We start from the raw sequence: 21117 nt of genomic DNA, 5'->3' as shown, positions 1-21117 counted from the left end.
CCAAAGAATTTTTTTAACTAACGATAAAGCCACCAAGTCCAAAAGGGCAAATTTGCAGTGAATGGAGGCCCTAAGAGAAGAAGCAACAGGGTAAAGACATGCCCAAGGGAGGGTCACGTGTGCAGGTCTGATATGCTCCTGGTCCCTGTTTGTAGACAAAACATCACACAGGACAAATTCCCCCGAACCCAGTTTATCTGCAAGACGTGCCAGGTTCTTGTCGGTATCTAAAGATCTTTATGGTATGTTGGCACAGCCAGAGGGCTGCCTCTGGCTAATTTACAGGTTGATAACTCCTAATTAATTTACTGTATTATGATCTTTTTATAGAGACAGTTCCCTTATAAAGAGATAATAAAGTCCTTGCACTATGGAGTCGGGGCAAACTTTGATGACTTGATAGCCTAGAAGCTATCAATGCCAAAGGAACCCAGGCTTCCCATCCCCACCCTGGAACAGCCTGGTACCTGGCAGGGAGAGGAGAAAGTTGAGTGCGCTCCAAACAGAAATTCCCCCCACCCCCACCCACAGGCTGACAGGCAGGGGCTCACCGGGTGGATGTCCAGGAACAAGGAATGTTCTTTTGGGTTAGGATGGAGGCCAGACACTGCCTCTGCCAGGACTGGGTCAGCGTTGTAGAAGTGAGGATGGGAGAGAAACAAGGGCGCATCTGGAAAGCAAAGGGGCAGAGAGGGGGTGTCAGACAAAGGCAGCACGTTTGCACATCCAGAGACCTGCTCACGTCATGCCCTGAGCTGGGTGAAGGGAGGCACAGGCGACGAAAACACAGCCACTGCCCGCAGTGCACCCACTCGTGATGATGACAAGATGCAAACAGCAGTAACTAGACAGAACTCATTCGGTGTGTGATTATTTACCAAGCACCCAAGAGGCGCCAGGAACTGGAACCCACCCAGCAAGGGACAAGCTCGGTGCCATAGGAATGGTAAAGGAGGAGAAATCAAAGCAAGGAGAAGATGCTGGCTCAAAGATGCCGGCAGAGGAGTTCAGGGGATGGCATTCCAGGTGAAGGGACGGCAGAGGTGAATGCAAGGAGGTGAGGAAACGCACAGTGAGTATGGAGCAGACAGTGCCTGGAAGGAATGATGGAAACTGAGGATAGAAAGACTTGAACTTGGGTGAGAGGAAGGGCCTCTGGATTGCCAAGCCAAGCAGCCTGGACTGTCTTCGGCAGGCAATACAATGATCAGAGTTGTTCGGGTGTGCACACCTCAGGTCTCCCTAACGTCCACGGGAGGGGAGAAGACACACCTGCTTCGTTCCTTCTCTCCCAGCAGCTGGTCTGTGGGATGAAGGCCAGTGTGTGAGAACAGACCCTGACTCGGATCCCTCCGAGTGAGGAATTCACACCCAGATACCTGAAGCTGAACCTCTCCGTCAACCGACCGAGAGAGGCAAACACCAGGGCATCCTCATGTGCTCAGGACAACAGACAAGCCTGACGGACAGTGAGTCAAGGAGGAAAAGAATAAGCCTCCCCCAGAAACCGGCAAAGGTCAAGAATGGGCAAATCACAGAGACAGAGCACAGCCGGCAGTGACAGGGGCCGGGAAGAGCAAAGATGGGGAGTGCTAAGGGGCACTGGGGCTCCTCTGGGGTTGATGAGAACGCTCTGGAACTAGACCGCGGCGGACGCTGCACAACATTTTGAATGTACTAAACGTCACCGAATCGTAAACTTTAAAATGGTTAACTGGATATTACAGGAACTTCACCATGATGCGAAAAAAAAGAAAGAACAAAACTCACAAGGTCTCGTCCCCTAAAACCAGCAGCCCATCAACTGCCAGCCAAGTGACCCACATTCCTGTTTGTGTGTGCCTGGCAACCTCAAATGTCTAGGTTCTTTCTGCTTTTCTTAGCAAAGCCAAGCACCGGTTTAAAATAAAAGCTGGGGTTTCACTGCTGTCTGACTTCATTTTTCCCAGAGTCCTTTCCCATCCATTGTCTTCAAGTTTCTCAACATTAATTTATTCTTCCCAGTATCTCTCTGATGTGTTGCCATATCCGGATACCCCCTGCACTGTTACATAATGTGCTTCTTTGAAGCAGCTGCTACTGCTTTATTTCAACAGCTATATTTTAAAGATGCTTGCTATCTGAGGCATAACTGGTAAACACCTGATGGAATTAGAAAATAAATACAGGAATAAATACAATGTGAACAAATGAATGCTGTAGATTCTATCCAGAGACTGTTACCTGCATGAAAAGAAGAGTCTGGCACCCTCAGACTTGCTTTTTCTCTGTCAAAAAGGACACATGAGTGTTAGAAAGGCACTCAAGCCCTCTTAGCACCAACACTTTCTCCTGGAGATAGTCAGGAGGAGAAAAAGAATGGAAAACAGAAGCCGTATCTCACCCTATCTGCGCGCCTGCACACACTCAATTGTGTCTGACTCTGTGATCCCGTGGACTGTAGCCCACCAGGCTCCTCTATCCATGAGATTTTCCAGGCAAGAATACTGGAGCAGGTGGCCATTTCCTTCTCCAGGAGATCTTCCTGAGCCAAGGACCGAACCCTCCCCTCTTGCATCTCCTGCATTGGCAGGTGGGTTCTTTACCAGTTGAGCCACCCCAGAAGACCCCCTCGCACCATGTAAGTCAATTTTATTTAAAGCTGCCTCCTTGAACCTTTGGGGTCTTGGGCACCACCAAGGACAAGGTTTCACAATTTGAAAAACCTTGCTTCCCATTCTCCCATCTCTACCATGAGAGGAAATCAACGGAGCAAACACACGAGGAACGCCTCCCCCTCGGTAAGGGAAGCAGTCACTGAGCCAGGCCCTAGAAGATGATGAACCTCAAACAAGCTCCATCACGCCTGCAAGGCTCGGGGGAGACTGAGATGGGCTAGACCAATTTGCCATCACCTGCTCTTGCTTCAGCTTGCTTGGTTTTTTAATAGTATGTACACATGTACATGTTTTTTCTATTTTATTTCCAAACAGATTGAGAGAGACAACGCCCAGGTAATAAGTGGTAATTAATTTATAGCTTTATGACACATCTAACCAGACCTAATTGCCCAGGATCACCATGGATTACAATTAAGGGGCTCCAGTGAGCAAGTTTCAGGACCTTACACAGCACGGAGGTTGGAGGAGAGACAGTTTTCTGAGTCCAAGAACTCCTCAAGGCCCAGAAAGGGAAATGAGTGGGTATTTCTTATCTTCAGATAAAATACCACAGAAATACACACACAAGTGCACCCAAAAACATGTATGAGAACATTCCTAGCGCTACTAAAGTAATGGTCAATGAGCAGAATCTTATTGGATGCCCATGAACAGTACAAGAGGTAAGGAAATGGAAGTGCGGTCCCACTGAAATACTATACAGCAATGAAAAGAGCTCTCACAACAATGGGGACGGACTTCACCAATTCGAAAATGGGTGAAAGAAGCCAGAAGTAGAGAACAAGAAATACATGCTTTATGACTCCATTTACATAAAGACCAAAGGCAGGCAAAGCCGTGGTGCTGGAAGTGAGGCCAGCGGCTGAGAGGATCACTCCTGCTCTTTCTCCATCCCTTTGTGGACTTTCAAAGTGCGTATATCAGTTGGGTATCTTTCTTGTATATATTATTTCAATGTAAAAGAAAAAATTGTATTTACATAATGCATACGTAATTCCCTTGCACTTCTGAAGTTCTTTTGGCACACGTGCTAAGATGAGGCAGTGTAATTCTCAAGCCTAGCCCTTGGCAGTGGATGGATATGTTGTTTGTGCCTGCCCCGTATGCACCATCTCCTAGAACCCAGGCTTCAATTAAGCCCCTCCCCTACTTTCAGCCTCTTGCCATGTGGGTGCTGGCTCCACTCACTGGAACCAGGGGCTGAGCACCTGCTACAGCCTGCCCAATCTGCATAGCCCACCCTTGGCCACTGATTGGCTCACAGCCAGTCATGTGATATAAGCCAGCCCAATCAGAGCAAACTCTGGGACTTTTGCTGGACTACAGAGGAGCCACAGAACCCTTTTCTGCTGGGAGGAGGTGAGCCTGGACCCTGGAGCCAAAAGCCTCCCTGGCAATGAAACCAGTCCAGAGGAAAATCGAGCTGGCCCATGGCAAAAGGCAGCTTTGGACCACAGCTGAGCTCTGGAGCCATGCCTAATACAAAGATAAACCAAGAAGTGCCCTTTTCGGCCTAATCAGGCTGGTATAGCATCTGCCACTTGCTATGGCAACTGTGTAGCACACAGCCTACCAGGTCTCTGCACTGTCAGCTCACCTACAAGCAGAAATTCCCATAGACACCAGTGAAGAAAGAAGCAAACAGAGGAAAAGGGCAGGAGGGCCAGAAACGGCCATGCCAGAAATGGGCACTTCCAGGTCCCAGCTTCAAACATGAAGTACCTCATTCTGCCTGAACTTGGGGAAACCGTCCAACCTGCTGACAGTCCCTCCTCCAAACCCTCCTGCAAACAACCCCTCCCAAATCCCCATCTCCAGCTGACAACGTGGCTCTAATCAAACAGGCCCCAAAAGACAAGACCTAGAAAGATGAGGAATGGCTTCTTGTCCTACCAGCCCTATGAGCTCAGTCACACCCCAGCCTTGAGCCTCAATTTCCTAAGTAAGATACACTCACACATCCCTACGTTTACACACTGCGTGAGTCCCCACTACATACCGAGCACAATTCTAGAAGCTGAGGACACAGACCTGCCTACAGTGTTTACCGTCCAGTGGAGACACTTTCAGTGATTTCAGGGGGTGATGAGCACCAGGATGATAATAAAGGGTGAAAGACAGAGTATTTGGGAGGTGGGGTGGGGAGAGCAACTTTAGAGTGGCAAATCAGAGCAGGCCTGCTGGAGGAGGTGCCATTGGAATAGACCAGGAGGAGGTGAGGGAAAGACCCATAGAGATCTACAGCAGCCTGGGGAATAGCTGACACAAAAGCCCTGAGGCAGGACCAAACTAGATATATCTTAGAAAGAGGGCAAAGGCAGTGGGGCTAAAGAATAGTTAAGGGGAAAGTACGGGAAGAAATCACATTAGAGAGACCAGCAGAGGCCACATCCCGACAACAGTGGGCCCCCTGTAAGGACTTCGCTCTACACGCATGGGTTGGACATTTAAAGAAAACGGTTGGGTTGCCAGTCAGAGTCTCGGAAAGGCCCCCTGGGCGGCTGGCTGGAACCATGTCCAATAGAACTTCCTATGATAATGAAAATATTCTCTTTCTGTACTGTTCATCCCATAGGACAGTCATTCGACTCAGCACATGAAGGTGGGGACCATCTGAAATATGGCCAATGCAATAAGGCACTGCTTTTTTAATTTGATTTCAATCAAACCAATTTCAATTTATTGATTTCTTTTTTTTTTTTTTCTGGCCATGTCATGTCATATGCAGGATCTTAGTTCCCCGACCAGGAATCGAACCCACACCCCTTGGAGTGGAAGCCTTAACCACCGGGCCACCAGGGAAGTCACCGATTTCAATTTAAATAGCCACATAAGGGGAACACACTGCGAATTCTGAGAAATGGGTGGCACAGAGGGTAGCCACAATGCAAGAGGAAGGCCAACTGAAGGGCCCTGGACCATGAGGCAGCAGGAAGACAGGAAGGACTCAGGAATTAATTTGAAGGCCGGGCTTGCCAGTGACCTGGATGAGGGTCAGGATAGGGAGATTGCGCTGACATCCAAGTCTCCACAGTAAGCACATGAGGCGGGGTGCCTCGAGGACTGGCACACAACCAGAAAACACTGACGATGCTAGAGGACAATGCGGCAGCGCCAGCGGCCACACCCAAGCCCGTAACTGCACGCCACTGAACAAGTTTTTTTTAATTAATTATCTTTTGTGGTTTTTTGGCCATGCCATGCGACAGGCATGCTGGATCTTAGTTTCCTGATCAAGGATCGAACCTGAGCCCCCTGCAGCGGAAGTGCGGAGCCTTAACCACTGGACAGCCAGGGAAGTCCGACGCTGAACAAGATTTCACGGAACTCAGGCCGTTGCCAGCTTCCTTTCCTCCCCAGATGAGGGGAAAGGTCCTCCCTACGATGCCTCATTTTTAAGCTACCTATCATGGCCGGGGAGGCAGAATGATGCCCTTCCCAAAGATGTCTGCTTCCTAAGCCCTAGGACCTGTGGATTACAAGGGTCACAAAGGGAATTAGGCTACAGGAGGGGTGAGGGCTGCCAATCAGCCTAAAATAGGAGTGTGGCCTAGATTGTCCAGGTAGGCCAGATAGAGTCTCCAGGGCCCTTAAAACTGGAAAAAGGAAGCACAAATGTATCAGAAAAAGAAATGTGACCACAGGAGTGGGATCAGAGAGCTCTGATGTTGCTGGTTTTGAAGATGGAGGAAGGGAACCCTGAGCGAGGAATTCTAGGGGTCTCTGGAAGCTGGAAGCAGTGACAGATTTTCTTTTCTGGGGCTCCAAGTCACTGCGGATGGTGACTGCAGCCTTGCAATTAAGAGATGCTTGCCCCTTGGAAGCAAAGCTATGACAAACCTAGACAAGGTATTAAAAAGCAGAGACATCACTTTGCCAACAAAGGTCCATCTAGTCAAAGCTATGGTTTTTCCAGTAGTCATGTACGGATGGACCATCCACACATGAGAGTTGGACCATAAAGGCGGCTGAGTGCTGAAGAATTGATGCTTTGGAAGTGTGGTGCTGGAGAAGACTTTTGAGAGTCCCTTCGAATGCAAGGAGATCAAATTAGTCAATAATGAAGGAAATCAGTCCTGAATATTCATTGGAAGGACTGATGCTGAAGCTCCAATACTTTGGCCACCTGATGTGAAGAGCTGACTCACTGGAAAATACCCTGATGCTGGGAAAGATTGAGGGCAGGAGGAGAAGTGGGTGGCAGAGGATAAGATGGTTAGATACCATCACCGACTCAATGGACATGAATTAGAGAAAACTCCGGGAGACAGCAAAGCACAGAGGAGACTGGAGTGCTGCAGTCCATGAGGTTGCAAAGAGTCCGACACAACTGAGTGACTTAACAACAAAAACTAGAAGCTGAAAAAGGCAAGGAAACAGAGACACCCCTTCTACCTCCAGAAAGGAATGCAGCCTGCTGACACCTGGCTCTTAGCATGGGGAGGCCTGTGTCGGACTTCTAAACCACAGGAGTCCTTAAGATCGTAAACCTGTGCTATTCCAGGCCACCAAGTTTGTGGGAATTTATTACGACAGCAACAGATACACATGGCACATTTTTTTTTTTGAGTTATCTTCCTGGCCCCTCACTATCTCTGGACTAATGGAATTATCAAAGGTACAGAGGCCAGGCATTAAAGAGACAGACAAGCCCCCCGGCACGGGCCCCACCTCCCGCCCTCCCACAGGGACGACACGTACTGAACCTGCAGGTGCTGACGTTTTGGATTCCGGACTCCCGGCAGGGGCAGAAGCCCTCGTTGGGCGGGTAGACGGACCCGTTGGCAAATAAGGTGCTGGGAGCCACGAAGCGAAAGGTGGGGATGCCTCCAAACACCCCCTGCTCCTTGTAGACGAGCTTCATGGACCTGCAGGGACAGATGATGTAGGATGACATCCCAGCAGGCGGTGACCGGAACTGGGTGGCCTGAGTAAACTCACTCCCCACAGGCATGGCCACCCCCGTTCCCCCGCCTCGTCCCAGTTTGCTCCGTCTCTCCCTGGCAAATTACAACAACCTCCTTATGTGTCTCCCTGCCTCCACCACCTACACCAATCCATTCTCCACAAGCTTTAAAACAAGGACAAAATATATCACAACAACCCCGCATAAGACTGCAACTACTTCCAGTCTAGAATAAAATCCAACGTCATCACCATGGCCACAGGCTTCTATAGGATTCAGCCCCTGCTAACTGGAGAAGACTCTTGAGAGTCCTTTGGACTGCAAGGAGATCAAATCAGTCAATCCTAAAGGAAATCCACCCTGAATATTCACTGGAAGGACTGATGCTGAAGCTGAAGCTCCAATACTTCAGCCACCTGATGCAAACAGCTGACTCACTGGAAAAGACCCTGATGCTGGGAAAGATTGAAAGCAAAAGGAGAAGGGGGCCGCAGAGGATGAGATGGTTTCACAGCATCACTGATTCAATGGACATGAATGTGAACAAACTCTGGGAGATAGTGGAGGACAGAGGAACCTAGCGTGCCGCAGTCCGTGGGGTCGCAAAGAGTCGGACACAACTTTAGCAACTGAACAATAACCCGGCAACACCATGTACTGCACCCCAGGGGCCTCCTGGCCATTCTTCCCACATGCTCCCTCCTGCCCCAGGGCCTTTGTACCTGCTGCTCCCAGTGCCTGGAATGTTCCTCCCTCTTATTCCCACATCAGACTTCAGTTCTTCACTCAGGTCCCGTTTCTGCTGTCACCTCCGCAGGGAGCAGCACCATCACCCACCCCCATTCACCCTCTTTCCGTTCACCTGGCCTTATTGCTCAAAGGCACTTCTAAACTTGAACATGGCCTGTGGATGAGAACCAGCCCACCTGTCCTATCCACGGGGTCCACTCAGCATACATGGCCTTGGAGCCCTTGAAATGGGGCCAGTCCAAGTTGGGATGTGGCTATGTCAAATACACTCCAGATTCCTATGGCTTGATACCTCCAAACAATTGGGTAAACAATTGAAAACAGCTCTTCAATATTTTTCTCTCTCTCTTTTTTTTTTTTTTTTTGCCACACTGCACAGTTTGTGGAACTTCCCTGGCCAGGGACAGAACCCATGCCCCCTGCAGTGGAAGTGTGGAGTCTCAACCACTGGACGCCCAGGCAAGTCCGTCTTTAGTATTGTACATTTGTTTACCCACTGTGACATGATACCATTTTGGATCTCCTGGGTCCAATAAAACATCATTAAAATGACTTTACCTGATTTTTCCTTAATGCAGCCATTAGGAAATTTAAAATTGTGGATGGGACTTGTATTATATTTTTATTGGAGAGTGTCACCCTAGACAATAGTATCAGGTCAATGCTAAATTTTCTCATTATGGTGGTTTGAGGTAGTTACATAAGGAAATGCCCTTGTTTTTAGAAAACACCCACTGAAGTATTTAGGTGTCCAACATACTCTCAAAGGGTCCAGAAAAAATATACAGAGAGAACAGAGGGAGGGAAGGAGAGAGAGAGGGAGAGAGAGAAGTCAGGAGGATAAAGCTGATGGGGCAAAAGAAACAATCAGGAAAACTGGAGAAGGGAATGCAGAGAAACAGCTTCCCTCGTGGCTCCGCGGTAAAGAATCCGCCTGCCAAGCAGGAAATGCAGGAGACGAGGGTTCCGTCTCTGGGTCGGGAAGATCCCCTGGAGAAGGAAATGGCAACCCACTCCAGTACTGTTGCCTGGAGAATCCCATGGACAGAGGAGCCTGGCAGGCTACAGTCCACGGGGTGACAAAAGAATCAAACACGACTTAGCGACATTTTAAACAACAGCAAATGCAGAGAAAACTGCACTTTCTGGGAACACTTCTCTAAGTTGAAATTTCTAATTTCAGGAAGTGAACACACACAGAACAGAAACACCTCCACTCTCTGACCCTCCCCTGCAGGTCCATGGGCCTGAGTCCCCTGCCAGGACACAACCCCCAGGGACCAAGGACCCGGCCATCCTGTCTCTGCAGGGACCCCAGTGCCTCTCGCAGACAGGGCTGTGTCAAGATCTGCTAGGGTGGCAGGTGAGTCTCTTGAATTCACATCAGTGAAATCCCAAGCAAAGGATTTTTCCAGAGTGGCCTCAACAGAGGAGCCGAGGACAGGGAAACACCCAGAGAACGGCTCTAGGAGCCGCTGTCTCTTCTCATCCCTCTGCCGGGGCCACTGGAATTGTTTAGCCCCAAGCTGACCTCCGAGGCTGTACTCTGGAAAGTGGAGGGGCTGCAAGAGAGGCATCCGGGCCTCTCAGCACCCAACTGGAAACAGGGCAGCTGGCCCAGGGAGCCCATCGTTGCCTTATTCCACGGCCCCTTGCCATCTTGCCCATTTTCTGTCCATCACCACCACCAAGCCCCAACAACCGCCAGCAGCCTCCCTGGGCCTTGCAAAAGCACCACCAGTTGGAGTTCGGCTCTTCATGGAGCAGCCAAAGAGAATTCAAGCGGGCGCCAGGGGCCAGTGGACATGCAGAAGAGCCAGGCGCTTTCCAAGCACACGCCACAAGCCACTTGGTTCAGCTCTGAGCATCCACAAAGCAGAAGGAGGCCCTGTCACACATCAGGGCGATTACCGGCAGGCCTCAGGGCTGTAAAATTCCAGCGAGGATTCAGGGGTCATAAATGGTGCCCACATCTGCCCGGAAGTTCCGTTAATCATGTTGCACTGATCGGAATGCCAATAGTTGACCTGTGGGGAAGCATTTAAACACAGCCTCTTAGTCAAGCAAGAACTCATAAAGACTTGGACACTGCCCACGTGACTTGGAGCTCCAACTTCACACACCATGTGAAGTCACCACCCAATTGAGAGAAGCCAGTCCTCCTGGATAGACGTCCTGGTGCAAGGAGATCAGGCTGTGTAGACAGACAGCCAGAGAGACTATCGATGGCAGCTCCCCATTCCCTGACCGTGCGTCCCTGAACGTACAACTTTGCTGGGGACTCAGTAACTTCATCTGTAAAGCGGACCTGTCACTCACACCTCCAAGGAGCACAGTGAGCGGGAGAGACAGACATCATCGCCTCTCAGACAGGAAGTGGGCAGACACGTCATCAAAACAGTCAAGTGAGAAGGTAGTTCCATAAGTAAAATATTTAAAATCATAATGGTCGCTACCAGGAGATTACAAAAACCGTAGTTGCTTCTGGAGAGTGACACTCGGACAGAAAAAAAAAAAACTTCTCACTTTTTACCCATCTGTCCCAGTAGAAGGTTTTTAAGCATATGTTCATATGTGCGTATGTGTGTATGTGTGTGTGTGTATATATGTACATCATATTGGGCCTCCCTGGTGGCTCAGTGGCAAGGAATCCACCTGCCAATGCAGGAGACACAGGTTTGATCCCTGGGTCGGGAAGATCCTCTGGAGAAGGAATTGACAACCCACTCAGGTATTCTTGCCTGGGAAATCCAATGGACAGAGGAGCCTGGTGGGTACAATCCATGGGGTCGCAAAAGAATTGACATGACTTAGAGACTACACAACAACCACATACATATACACACACACATATTTTGGCCACACCATGCTGCATGTGGGATCTTAATTCCCCGACCAGAGACTGAACCCGGGCCCCCTGTAGTGGAAGCTCAGAGTCCTAACCACTGGACCACCTGAGAAGTCCCTGTACATTTTTATCTTGAGAAAGCAAGCCAAAGAGAATTCCCACAGTGTCCATTCAGAATGGTTATTACTGGTTGCGATGGTAATCCTGTCAGTCCGGGCCCTGATGGGGGATAATCTGTCCCCAGCCCTCAGCCCAGAGGATAATCTATTACAGCCCTCTCTGCAACCGTCACCCTGATGAGCGTTTGGAAGGTGTGGGCACCACCACCACATAATCATTTTCATGAGAAATGCTGAAAGGCCACTCAGGTGAAAAAAGCAAGTTGCAAAACAATGCACACAGTATGATTTCATTCTGCTCCTAGAAGAAAAAAAAAAAAATCGCACCTCAAATGGATAAAAATACACAGGAAGAATATACCCAATACTGATAACTGTGGGTTTCCTCTGTAGTTCGGGTGGGAATGGGGCTGGGCGTGTGAAGACATACAAAGTGCACTTTATATCTGTCTCTATTATTTTATTTTTTAATGTGAATGTCTTCCTGTGTTTCTAGTGCAATTTTTTTTTTTACTCAATCTTTTAGTACAAAGGATGGCTGTATCTTCAGTGTAATATTTTTGAAGCATTCTTGTAAGTGAAGCACCAAAGGAAAGAAACAATGGGGTCCCTAGCATACAGTAGGTGCTAAATAAATGATATGCCCCACCCACCCACTGGGAACCAAGAACTAGTTTTCCTTTTGTTTCGTTTTGGCCACGCCTTGCTGCAAGTGGACAGAACTTCCCCCAGGAGGGATCGAACCCACCTCTGCTGCAGTGGAAGGGCAGAATCTTAACCACCGGGCCGCCAGGAAAGTCCTAGCTGAGGCTTTGCTTGCTTGCTCAATCCTGTCTGACTCTTTGCAACCTCATGGACTGCAGCACACTAGGCTCCTTTGTCCATGGGATTTTTCAAACAAGAAAGAATACTGGAGTGGGATTGCATTTCCTCCTCCAGGGATCTCCTACTTGGCAGGCGCGTTGTTTACCACTAAGCCACCTAGAAAGTCCTGCTGCTGCTGCTAAGTCACTTCAGTCGTGTCCGACTCTGTGCGACCCCATAGTCGGCAGCCCACCAGGCTCCCTCGTCTCTGGGATTCTCCAGGCAAGAACACTGGAGTGGGTTGCCATTTCCTTCTCCAATGCATGAAAGTGAAAGTGAAGTCGCTCAGTTGTACCCAACTCTTAGCGACCCCATGGACTGCAGCCTACCAGGCTCCTCCATCCATGGGATTTTCCAGGCAAGAGTACTGGAGTGGGGTGCCATTGCCTTCTCTAGTTGAGCCTTAAACACAGATAAGGTCTGGGACTCAAGAGCATCTCCCCTACAGATGCAATCCCCTCCTCTGTTTTGTTTCTTTAACTGAAGCATAGCTGATTTATAATGTTGTGTTAGTTTCAGGCGTACAGCAAAGTGATTCCACTTTACATACACATGTATCTATTCTTTTTCAGATTCTTTTCCCATTTAGGTTATTAAGGAATATTGAGCAGCACTCCCTGTGCTACACAGGAGATCCTCGTTGGTTGTCTGTTTTAAATATAGCAGTGTGTACACGTCAATCCCAAACTCCTGTTTTAAGAGGAAGAAGGTGCTCTGGGCGGTGGATCCCAGCCCTTGCCACCCCCATCTGGTCCCTGCACAGGATGGCTGTCACCTCTTGCCCTCACCTTGCTGACTCCATTCCACTTGTCCACGAGATGGATCCTGCTGAAGTTTTTGACCCCTGTGAACACGGTGAAGAGGCCAGAATCGGAGTTGTTGAGCTGCAGACAACAGCAGAGAATGACATCTTTAAGCCCCAGGATGGAGGTAAAGGACATGGGGAGTCAATACTCAGGCCCACCCACAGGCTGCTCCCCCTTCACCCAGAGAACAGGGGCCTCATTGTCTTGTTCACCGCTGCAAGTCCAGCACTGGGGGAGTCGAGAGGAGGAGGACTTGAGGGCTTTCTAGGAGGGACACTCCTCTGAACACCACATCCGTCCTAGAAAACGTCCCATTTTCCCTTCCTAACTCCAGGAAAGTCTGGTTCTCCTCTCAGGTGAACGGTAGGGTCACCCCATCCCATTCACCAAATTACAAGAAAGCATGGCCACGTGACCTCTTCGATCAGTGAAAAAGGAGAGAAAGGATAATGTCACTTCCGGGTGGGAGCTTTAAGAGCTGATCATGCACATGTCACTGTGCTTTCTATCACTGCTATCGAGACCAGAGAAGCATGTATCCAGCAGAAGCCTCCCTCAGCCTGGGTCCCTGAGTGACCACAAAGAGCAGAGGAGCCCTGGTCACCCACACTAGACCTGGCATACAAGTAAGAAATTAACCTTTGCTATTCTAAGCCATGGAGATCTGGGGGCTGCTTAACCCGGCCTATCCTGAAACATACAGGCAAAGAGAACTTGATGTTTATCAAGTTCTTTCCAGACAGAAAGTCCAGGCTTTGGCACCCTGAGGGAATTTCTTAGAAAAAGATTTCTAATTCAAAGCAAAACTGTGCAAAGCACACACAAAAAAATCAGTGGCCGCTGGGTAAAATTTAGAAAGCACCCTTTTACTTCTGAGGATGCCGTATAATGTAAGGTACAGCACCCGTGAGGAACTCAGTAGGGGTTGTTTACCGGCCAAATAGCTACATTGATTACTGACTGGGTAAGCCAACAGGGCCTAAGTTCAAAGCCTACTCTAGCTTCCTGATATCAGTGTGCCCTGTCATTTGTCCATTCAGAGCTTTAAGAGCCCAAACTTCAGCCAGTATAAAGAGACAGTAACAGACACCACTACAAAGAGACACTGGGAGTGTTAAAAGACCTAATGTGTAAAAACTGTTCAGGATAGTGCCTAAGAAATAGTAACATCTCCAAATGCTAGCCTTTATTTTTATTATTGCTGTTATTATTATTAATAAATGCTCACCCAAAATAATACTATCATAATAATTATAACCAAGTGTATCAGAGACTTCTAGTTACTCCCCAGAGTCCATTCTCCCCTTTCTCCTTCATATCAAAACCCAAACCTTACTCAGAGCATCAACACACTAGCTGTAAGTTAACATTTTCCAGCTTCCCTTGCAGCTAAGTGTAGCCACAGGTCTAGTTCTGGCTAACGGAAAACAAGTGGAAATTGGTTTTCTCCGTCCCAAAGAGGGAAACAGCCAGGGCATGTTGCTTTGTCCTCAACTCCCCCGACTGCCCCTGAATCCCCTACCACTTCTTCCTTCCTGCTGCTACCTGGAAAGTGAGTGTGATAGCTGGTGCCCCAGCAGCCTCTTGGACCATGCAGTAATCTTGAGTATGGAAACCACACTCTAAGGTGGGGAGAGCAGAGTAGTAAAATTCTAGATCCCTGAAGAGTGGGAAGCCACCACACCAACACTGCTGGGCTATTGCTTTGGAATTTCCACTATACCTAGTCAAAAATAGTTTATAAGCATGTGACTCAATCTCTAATAACTTTCATTTGTTTACCAGTTTACAGTTTGCTTTGACAAGAATCATGTCACTTACCTTAAACCTGTCAACTTACCCACACACCCAGAACCTGTCATCCTGCTCAAAAATGTACTGAGCAGCGATCACATGCCTATAACTGAATCATGATTTCTCCCTCCTACTACCCCCAACACCAGATCAGCAGAGCCCCAAAAGGAAACTCAGGCTGGAGCAACTCAGAGGGCTGTTTACAATCTGTGATTGAGGGAGCCAAGGTCAGGGATCAGAGGTCAGGGATCCAACTCTACATCAGATCATGACTCAGGATCCCAATCACTGACACCACTAGGTTATGAGGGATCACGATTAAGATAAAGCAGGCAACTCAGAGCAAAGCAATAGTTGGCATTTTTGACCTGCCTCCCCAGCAGCCATTCCCCTTTCTTCCAGCACCAACCTCCAACCATCTAAGCTCAGCCCCAGTCACATCATTTGAGCCTGGATCAAGCTGTGCCTGAATCTCCCTACAGTTTTCAGTTATATGAACCAATAAATCAATAAATAGAATTTAACTGAAACTGGCTTTGGCTTAAGCCAGTTTCAGTTAGGTTTTCTGTCACTGACAACCCACAGCTCCTGGGGCCTCTGCCAGCTCCAAAAGCAAGCTGGTAACTGGTTTCCAGGCTGTGTCAGTGGGGGACAAGACAGCGGCCCTGAACTTCTCACTGGGCCACACTTACCTCAGCAAATAAGCCGAACTTGCCCTTGAAGGGGAGCGAGTTTGGGAAGTACTGATTGATGAGGTGGATTAAGGGGTCATCATAGCCCCACATGATCTCGCCAACAGTGCGGTTCATGAAGGCACGCTGGCCAAGCGTGCTGAACGCCAAGGTCATCATCAGCTTCAAGAGCCCGGGCCTGTTCTCCATCATCATTGACGCACTCTGCAGAGCCAGGGGACACCACAGGTTAGAGGCTAGACACAGCTTGTCTGCCCTCCCTGGACCTCAAGCCAAGCTTCAAGGCACAGCCATCCCGGGACGTGGTCAGGCCTAGAAGGATCCCTGCAGTGGGCATCTGGGGCATCCGGAACCATCCCCTGATCCTTCAGTAACAGGACCACCTGTGCTCTCGGGTTCAGGCCGACTTAACTCCACCCCGAGCCCCAGAGGCAGTCGTGTGCCTTAGCCCTGGTTAATCAGAAACCTTCCTCTCTCTGGCTTCAGTGATTGGTCTGGGAATATGTATGCAGCCCCATCAGAACCAACAAGCCACAAGGAGCAAACCAGCTGGGGTTATGGGGTAGAGAGGGAAGGTGGCTCTGGCTGCCTTTGAACGTGGTGTGTGTAAGACTGCAGCCACCCTGAGGAGTGGATCTACCAGAACATGGAACCGACACAAATCTGGGCAACCTCATTTGCACTCTGGATCAAGCCACACCTGAAACCAGGCCAACTCCTGCCCTTTCAGTAACATGAGCCCATAAATGCCCTTTTTACTTACGCCAATTTAGAGTACCTTTCACTGTCACCTTATAGGCAAAGAATCTTAATGCAGACTGTACTCTACTTCCTTAGCATCTCCCTTCCAAACTCCAAGAGCCCCAAGCACCAGTTCTACCTAGTATCTGGGTGCTTAGAATATGGGTGAATTTATTTTCGAATTTTTGTTTTCCTCTGGAGATACCATCTTGGCACTTGGTTTACTTTTTAAAGGTGCCTCATCCAATGACTGTGTGGATCACAATAAACTGGAAAATTCTGAAAGAGATGGGAATACCAGACCACCTGACCTGCCTCTTGAGAAATCTGTATGCAGGTCAGGAAGCAACAGTTAGAACTGGACATGGAACAACAGACTGTTCCAAATAGGAAAAGAAGTATGTCAAGGCTGTATATTATCATCCTGCTTATTTAACTTATATGCAGAGTACATCATGAGAAACGCTGGACTGGAAGAAACACAAGCTGGAATCAAGATTGTCGGGAGAAATATCAATAACCTCAGATATGCAGATGACACCACCCTTATGGCAGAAAGTGAAGAGGAACTCAAAAGCCTCTTGATGAAAGTGAAAGTGGAGAGCGAAAAAGTTGGCTTAAAGCTCAACGTTCAGAAAACGAAGATCATGGCATCCGGTCCCATCACTTCATGGGAAATAGATGGGGAAAGAGTGGAAGCAGTGTCAGACTTTATTTTTCTAGGCTCCAAAATCACTGCAGATGGTGACTGCAGCCATGAAATTAAAAGACGCTTACTCCTTGGAAGGAAAGTTATGACCAACCTAGATAGCATATTGAAAAGCAGAGACATTACTTTGCCAACAAAGGTCCATCTATTCAAGGCTATAGTTTTTCCTGTGGTCATGTATGGATGTGAGAGTTGGACTGTGAAGAAGGCTGAGCGCCGAAGAATTGATGCTTTTGAACTGTGGTGTTGAAGAAGACTCTTGAAAGTCCCTTGGACTGCAAGGAGATCTAACCAGTCCATTCTGAAGGAGATCAGCCCTGAGATTTCTTTGGAAGGAATGATGCTGAAGCTGCAACTCCAGTACTTTGGCCACCTCATGCAAAGAATTGACTCATTGGAAAAGACTCTGATGAGACCGTATGAAAAACATGAAAATTATATGAAACTCACATTTCAGTATATCCACGAAATAGGTCTCTTGGCATATAGCCACGCCCACTCATTTGTTTTTGTCTTGGGCTTCTTTTGCATTTTAAAAATATTTATTTATTTATTTGGCTGCTTCAAGTCTTAGTTGAGGCATGCAGGATCCTTCATTACAGCATATAACCAGGCGCCATCCCTGACCAGGGGTCGAACCCAGGCCGCCTATATTGGGAGCTCGGAGCCTTAGCCACTGGACCACCAGGGAAGCCCCTGCTTTTGCATTATAATGGCAGATTTGAACAGCTGCAACAGAGAACATCTAGCCCTCAAAGCCTAAAACATCTGTTATCTGGCCCTTTATAGAAAAAGCCCAGCTGGTCAAGGCATGTACAAGCACGTGTGTAAGTGAGTGTGTGCATGCATGCAAGTATTTCTCCTTCAGAAACAGTAAGTAGGGGCACTATGCTTGTGTTCGATTTTCCTTAGTTAGACATAACTAAGAGACTGCTTCACGACACCCTCTGCAGCCCTGCCTCCTTTTGCTGGATGTATACTAATCCACTGCTCGTCTGCAGTAGATATCACAACATAACTCCCCATGATGATCAGTAGATGTTTGCTCTGAAAACGTTGCTGAAATAAACATCCTTGAGAACAAACATCTTTGCCCACATGTGTTATTCTACCAAGAGGACACATTCCTACCTATGGAAACTTCTGAAGTCAGGGGCACATGCAATTTACATCGAAAATCACTTCAATTTAAGTTGAAAATTACCTTCCAACAGCTCATACCAGTTCCGTTCCTAACGACAGTGTCTGTTCCCACAAACGCTCCTACGCCCTGGGCATTTATCACACAGTCTTTGCCAACCTAATTGGTGGGGGAAAGTGACTTCACTGCCTAAACACGCACATCTGACTCTGAGGGAGGCAGCAGCAAGGCTTCAGGCTGTATTTATCTGAGCTTTCATCCTGTCCACCCAACAGACTTCGCAGGTGCATTCACATCTGATCCTGAGCCCAGCCTGGGGCCAGCCCCGGGGCACACAGCTGCTGACCCTCAACTGGGTGGACAGAGGATTGAATGGGAGGCTGAGTGCCACAGAGTGGCAGCCTCATAGACCAAACTAGTTTCAAAACCCTAACCTGCTACCTGCTAGTTGAGTGACTTTAGATAAGTCACCTAACCTCTCTGTTCTTCAGTTTTCCTCTTCTACAAACAGAAAATAATAGTACCTAATGATCGTGGGATTGCTGACAAGTAAACAGGTAGTATGTGTGAAGCCTGACACACTAGTTCTAACACGTAGTGTCAGCAAGATGCTCACACAGCAGACCTGAGACAGTTCTCTCTAGAAAGGCCTGGCCCTTGCTGGCGTCTGAGATCCTGATGTTAGGAGGGCTCCCACCGCTTCCTAACTGATAAGAGGGGTTCACTGTGCCTGGACTGTACCACCTGCTTTCCTGGAACGCAGATCCGTGCCAGGCAGAGGGCGTCTCCGTGACAAGCCCCCAATAAATACCCACTAGGCGCTGAGTCTCTGTAGTGAGCATTCCTGGTAGGGGAGACCTACCTGTGTGTGGTCATAAATCACCGCTCAAGGAATGAAGCGTGACTCCCCTGGGAGGTGGCTCTGGAAGCCTGCGTCTGGTCACCATCCCACGTGCCCTTTCCCTCTGTGGATTCTCTTCTGCCTCCTTCCACTCTACCAAACTACAGCCAAGAGCACAACCATATACGCCGGGTCCTGCGAGCGCTACGAATGAGTCAGTGAACCTGGGGGTGGTCTTGGGGGCCCCGGCACACATGGCAGGCAGGCAGTAAGCCCAGCTACTTCTGTGACTCTTACCTGCAGAGAATGGACATCCTGTCCACAATCTCCCTCCAAACACCACAGACAAGCACACAGCACCCCCATTCAGCTTCCCACAAGTACTCCCTTTTGGAGAGTCTAGATTTGTATTTGTTGTTGTTGCACACGATTAGGGGTTTAACCCGCGTACCCCTGCAGTGGAAGTCTTAACCACTGGACTACCAGGGAAGTCCCTAGATTTGCAGATTGAAAAGGGAAAAGCCATGACTTTGACCAATGCTCCCAACCAGAGACCAAGGTGCACCCAGGAAGCCCGCCGAGTCAACCCAGGAGCCACCGATTGAGCCCTCAAGGGACCGCCCAGTGCAAGGGGCAGGCGGAGAGACGACCAGGGGTATCTCACCAAGACCAGGATGTTGGGCATGACGATGTAGTCGCTCTCCTGGCCGCGGGACTTATCCGGCTGGAACTGGTAGCTGCGGTACTCCAGGAAGGACACCGTGTCATTGTTGTTGAAGGTGATGTTGCTCTTGTGCCTGAACTCCCTGTGGGGGAGGAAGCTGGTGGGTCAGCTGCCAGGAGCCCGGGGGCCCCTCGGCTGTCTGTCTGCCAAGCTTGACTGCCTCCTACACGTCTGTTCCACCACCCACCCACTGTGGTATGTGCTTAGTCGCCTCTTTGTGACCCCAAGGACTGTATGTAGCCCTCCAGGATCCTCTTAAAGTGAAAGTATTAGTCACTCAGTTGTGTCCGACTCTTCAGGACCCCATGGACTGGGGCCTGCCAGGCTTCTCTGTCCATGGGATCTTCCAGGCAAAAATACTGGATTAGGTTGCCATTTCCTTCTCCAGGGGATCTTCCTGAGCCAGGGATCGAAGCCGGGTCTCCTGGGTCTCCTGCATCGGCAGGCGGATTCTTTACCACTGAGCCACCTGGGAAGCCCACCTACTGCAGGACAAGCACAGAAGCCTCTTGTCACCAAATCCCATATGCTCCCTCCCCCTGGGCAAGCTGCCACCATCCCTCCGTCCCTCATCACCCTCCCCCTGGGCATCCTAGCTTTTCTGAGGGAGGCGGCGAGGATGGTGGGTAGGAATATGCACTCTGAAGACAGAAGGTAGGGGGCCCGAATCCTGTCTCCATCACTTACTACTCAAGCCTGTTTTCCCATGTTTAAAATGGGAGTAATGGGATTTCCCTGGCAGTCCGTGGTTAAGACTGCATGCTTCCGCTGCAGGGAGCATGGGTTCAATCCCTTGATGGGGAGCTAAGATCCTGCATACCACGAGGTACAGCCAAGGAAAAAAAATAAAATGGGAGTAATAAGCAGACTTATGTCATTAGGTCCCTACTTGTGAGAATTGAGTGAGCTAATGCATGTCAAGCAACTAAAACGATTGCCTAATGCACAGAGAAAAGCATGTATCAGCTGCAGTTTTTATTGCTGTTATTCTCTTTATTCCATCATGCTCTGCAATCCATTCTCTGCAGAGCATCCAGAAGAATCTTTGAAAAGGGGAAATCAGATCACGTCATCCTCTCCCCCAAACCCTCCTTTGCACACAGGATAAAACTGAGCTCCTTCTGTGGGCTCCAGGGTCCTCACCATCCGGCCCCGTCCAACTCTCAGGTCTCCTCTCTCCCACTCACTCTCCCCTCGCTCCTAACACACCAGCCACACACGCCTTCTCCCCTCCTAGACTACCTTCCCGCCTCAGGCCCTTCGCACCCGCTGCTTTCTGTCCAGGACTCACTTCCCCCCAGATCCTCACACTGCAGTGCCCGCTTCTCACCATCTGGGTCTAGGGAAGTGTCCCCCTTTGTCAAGGTCCTCCCTGACCCTGCAGTTAGACCAGCCCCCGCCAAGCCCTGCCTCCAGCACTCTCCACGGCTTGACCTGCTTTGTTGGCACCACGCTTATGCTGCTGGGTTTCCCCTCATCTGTTCACTTGTTCATTCTCTCCCGATGGGAATGTCAGCTCTGT

At 49.1% G+C, this 21117-nt stretch overlaps 1 protein-coding gene across 2 annotated transcripts in view; it reads right to left on the bottom strand.

The window, feature by feature from the left end:
* SCARB1 (scavenger receptor class B member 1) overlaps positions 1 to 21117 on the bottom strand; it is a 92091-nt gene that overhangs the window by 20680 nt on the left and 50294 nt on the right. For both annotated transcript variants that reach the window (XM_061384546.1, XM_061384545.1), the window contains exons 3-8: positions 19536 to 19677; positions 15440 to 15643; positions 12936 to 13031; positions 10228 to 10343; positions 7362 to 7528; positions 552 to 670 (exon numbers count right to left, since the gene is read on the bottom strand). In XM_061384546.1, the coding sequence (XP_061240530.1) occupies positions 552 to 670; positions 7362 to 7528; positions 10228 to 10343; positions 12936 to 13031; positions 15440 to 15643; positions 19536 to 19677 (844 nt within the window). The remainder of the gene's footprint in view (positions 1 to 551; positions 671 to 7361; positions 7529 to 10227; positions 10344 to 12935; positions 13032 to 15439; positions 15644 to 19535; positions 19678 to 21117) is intronic.

This window comes from Bos javanicus, chromosome 17, assembly GCF_032452875.1.
Source record: "Bos javanicus breed banteng chromosome 17, ARS-OSU_banteng_1.0, whole genome shotgun sequence".
Classification (NCBI taxonomy): domain Eukaryota; kingdom Metazoa; phylum Chordata; class Mammalia; order Artiodactyla; family Bovidae; genus Bos; species Bos javanicus.
This window is presented reverse-complemented; position numbering and strand designations above follow the sequence as displayed.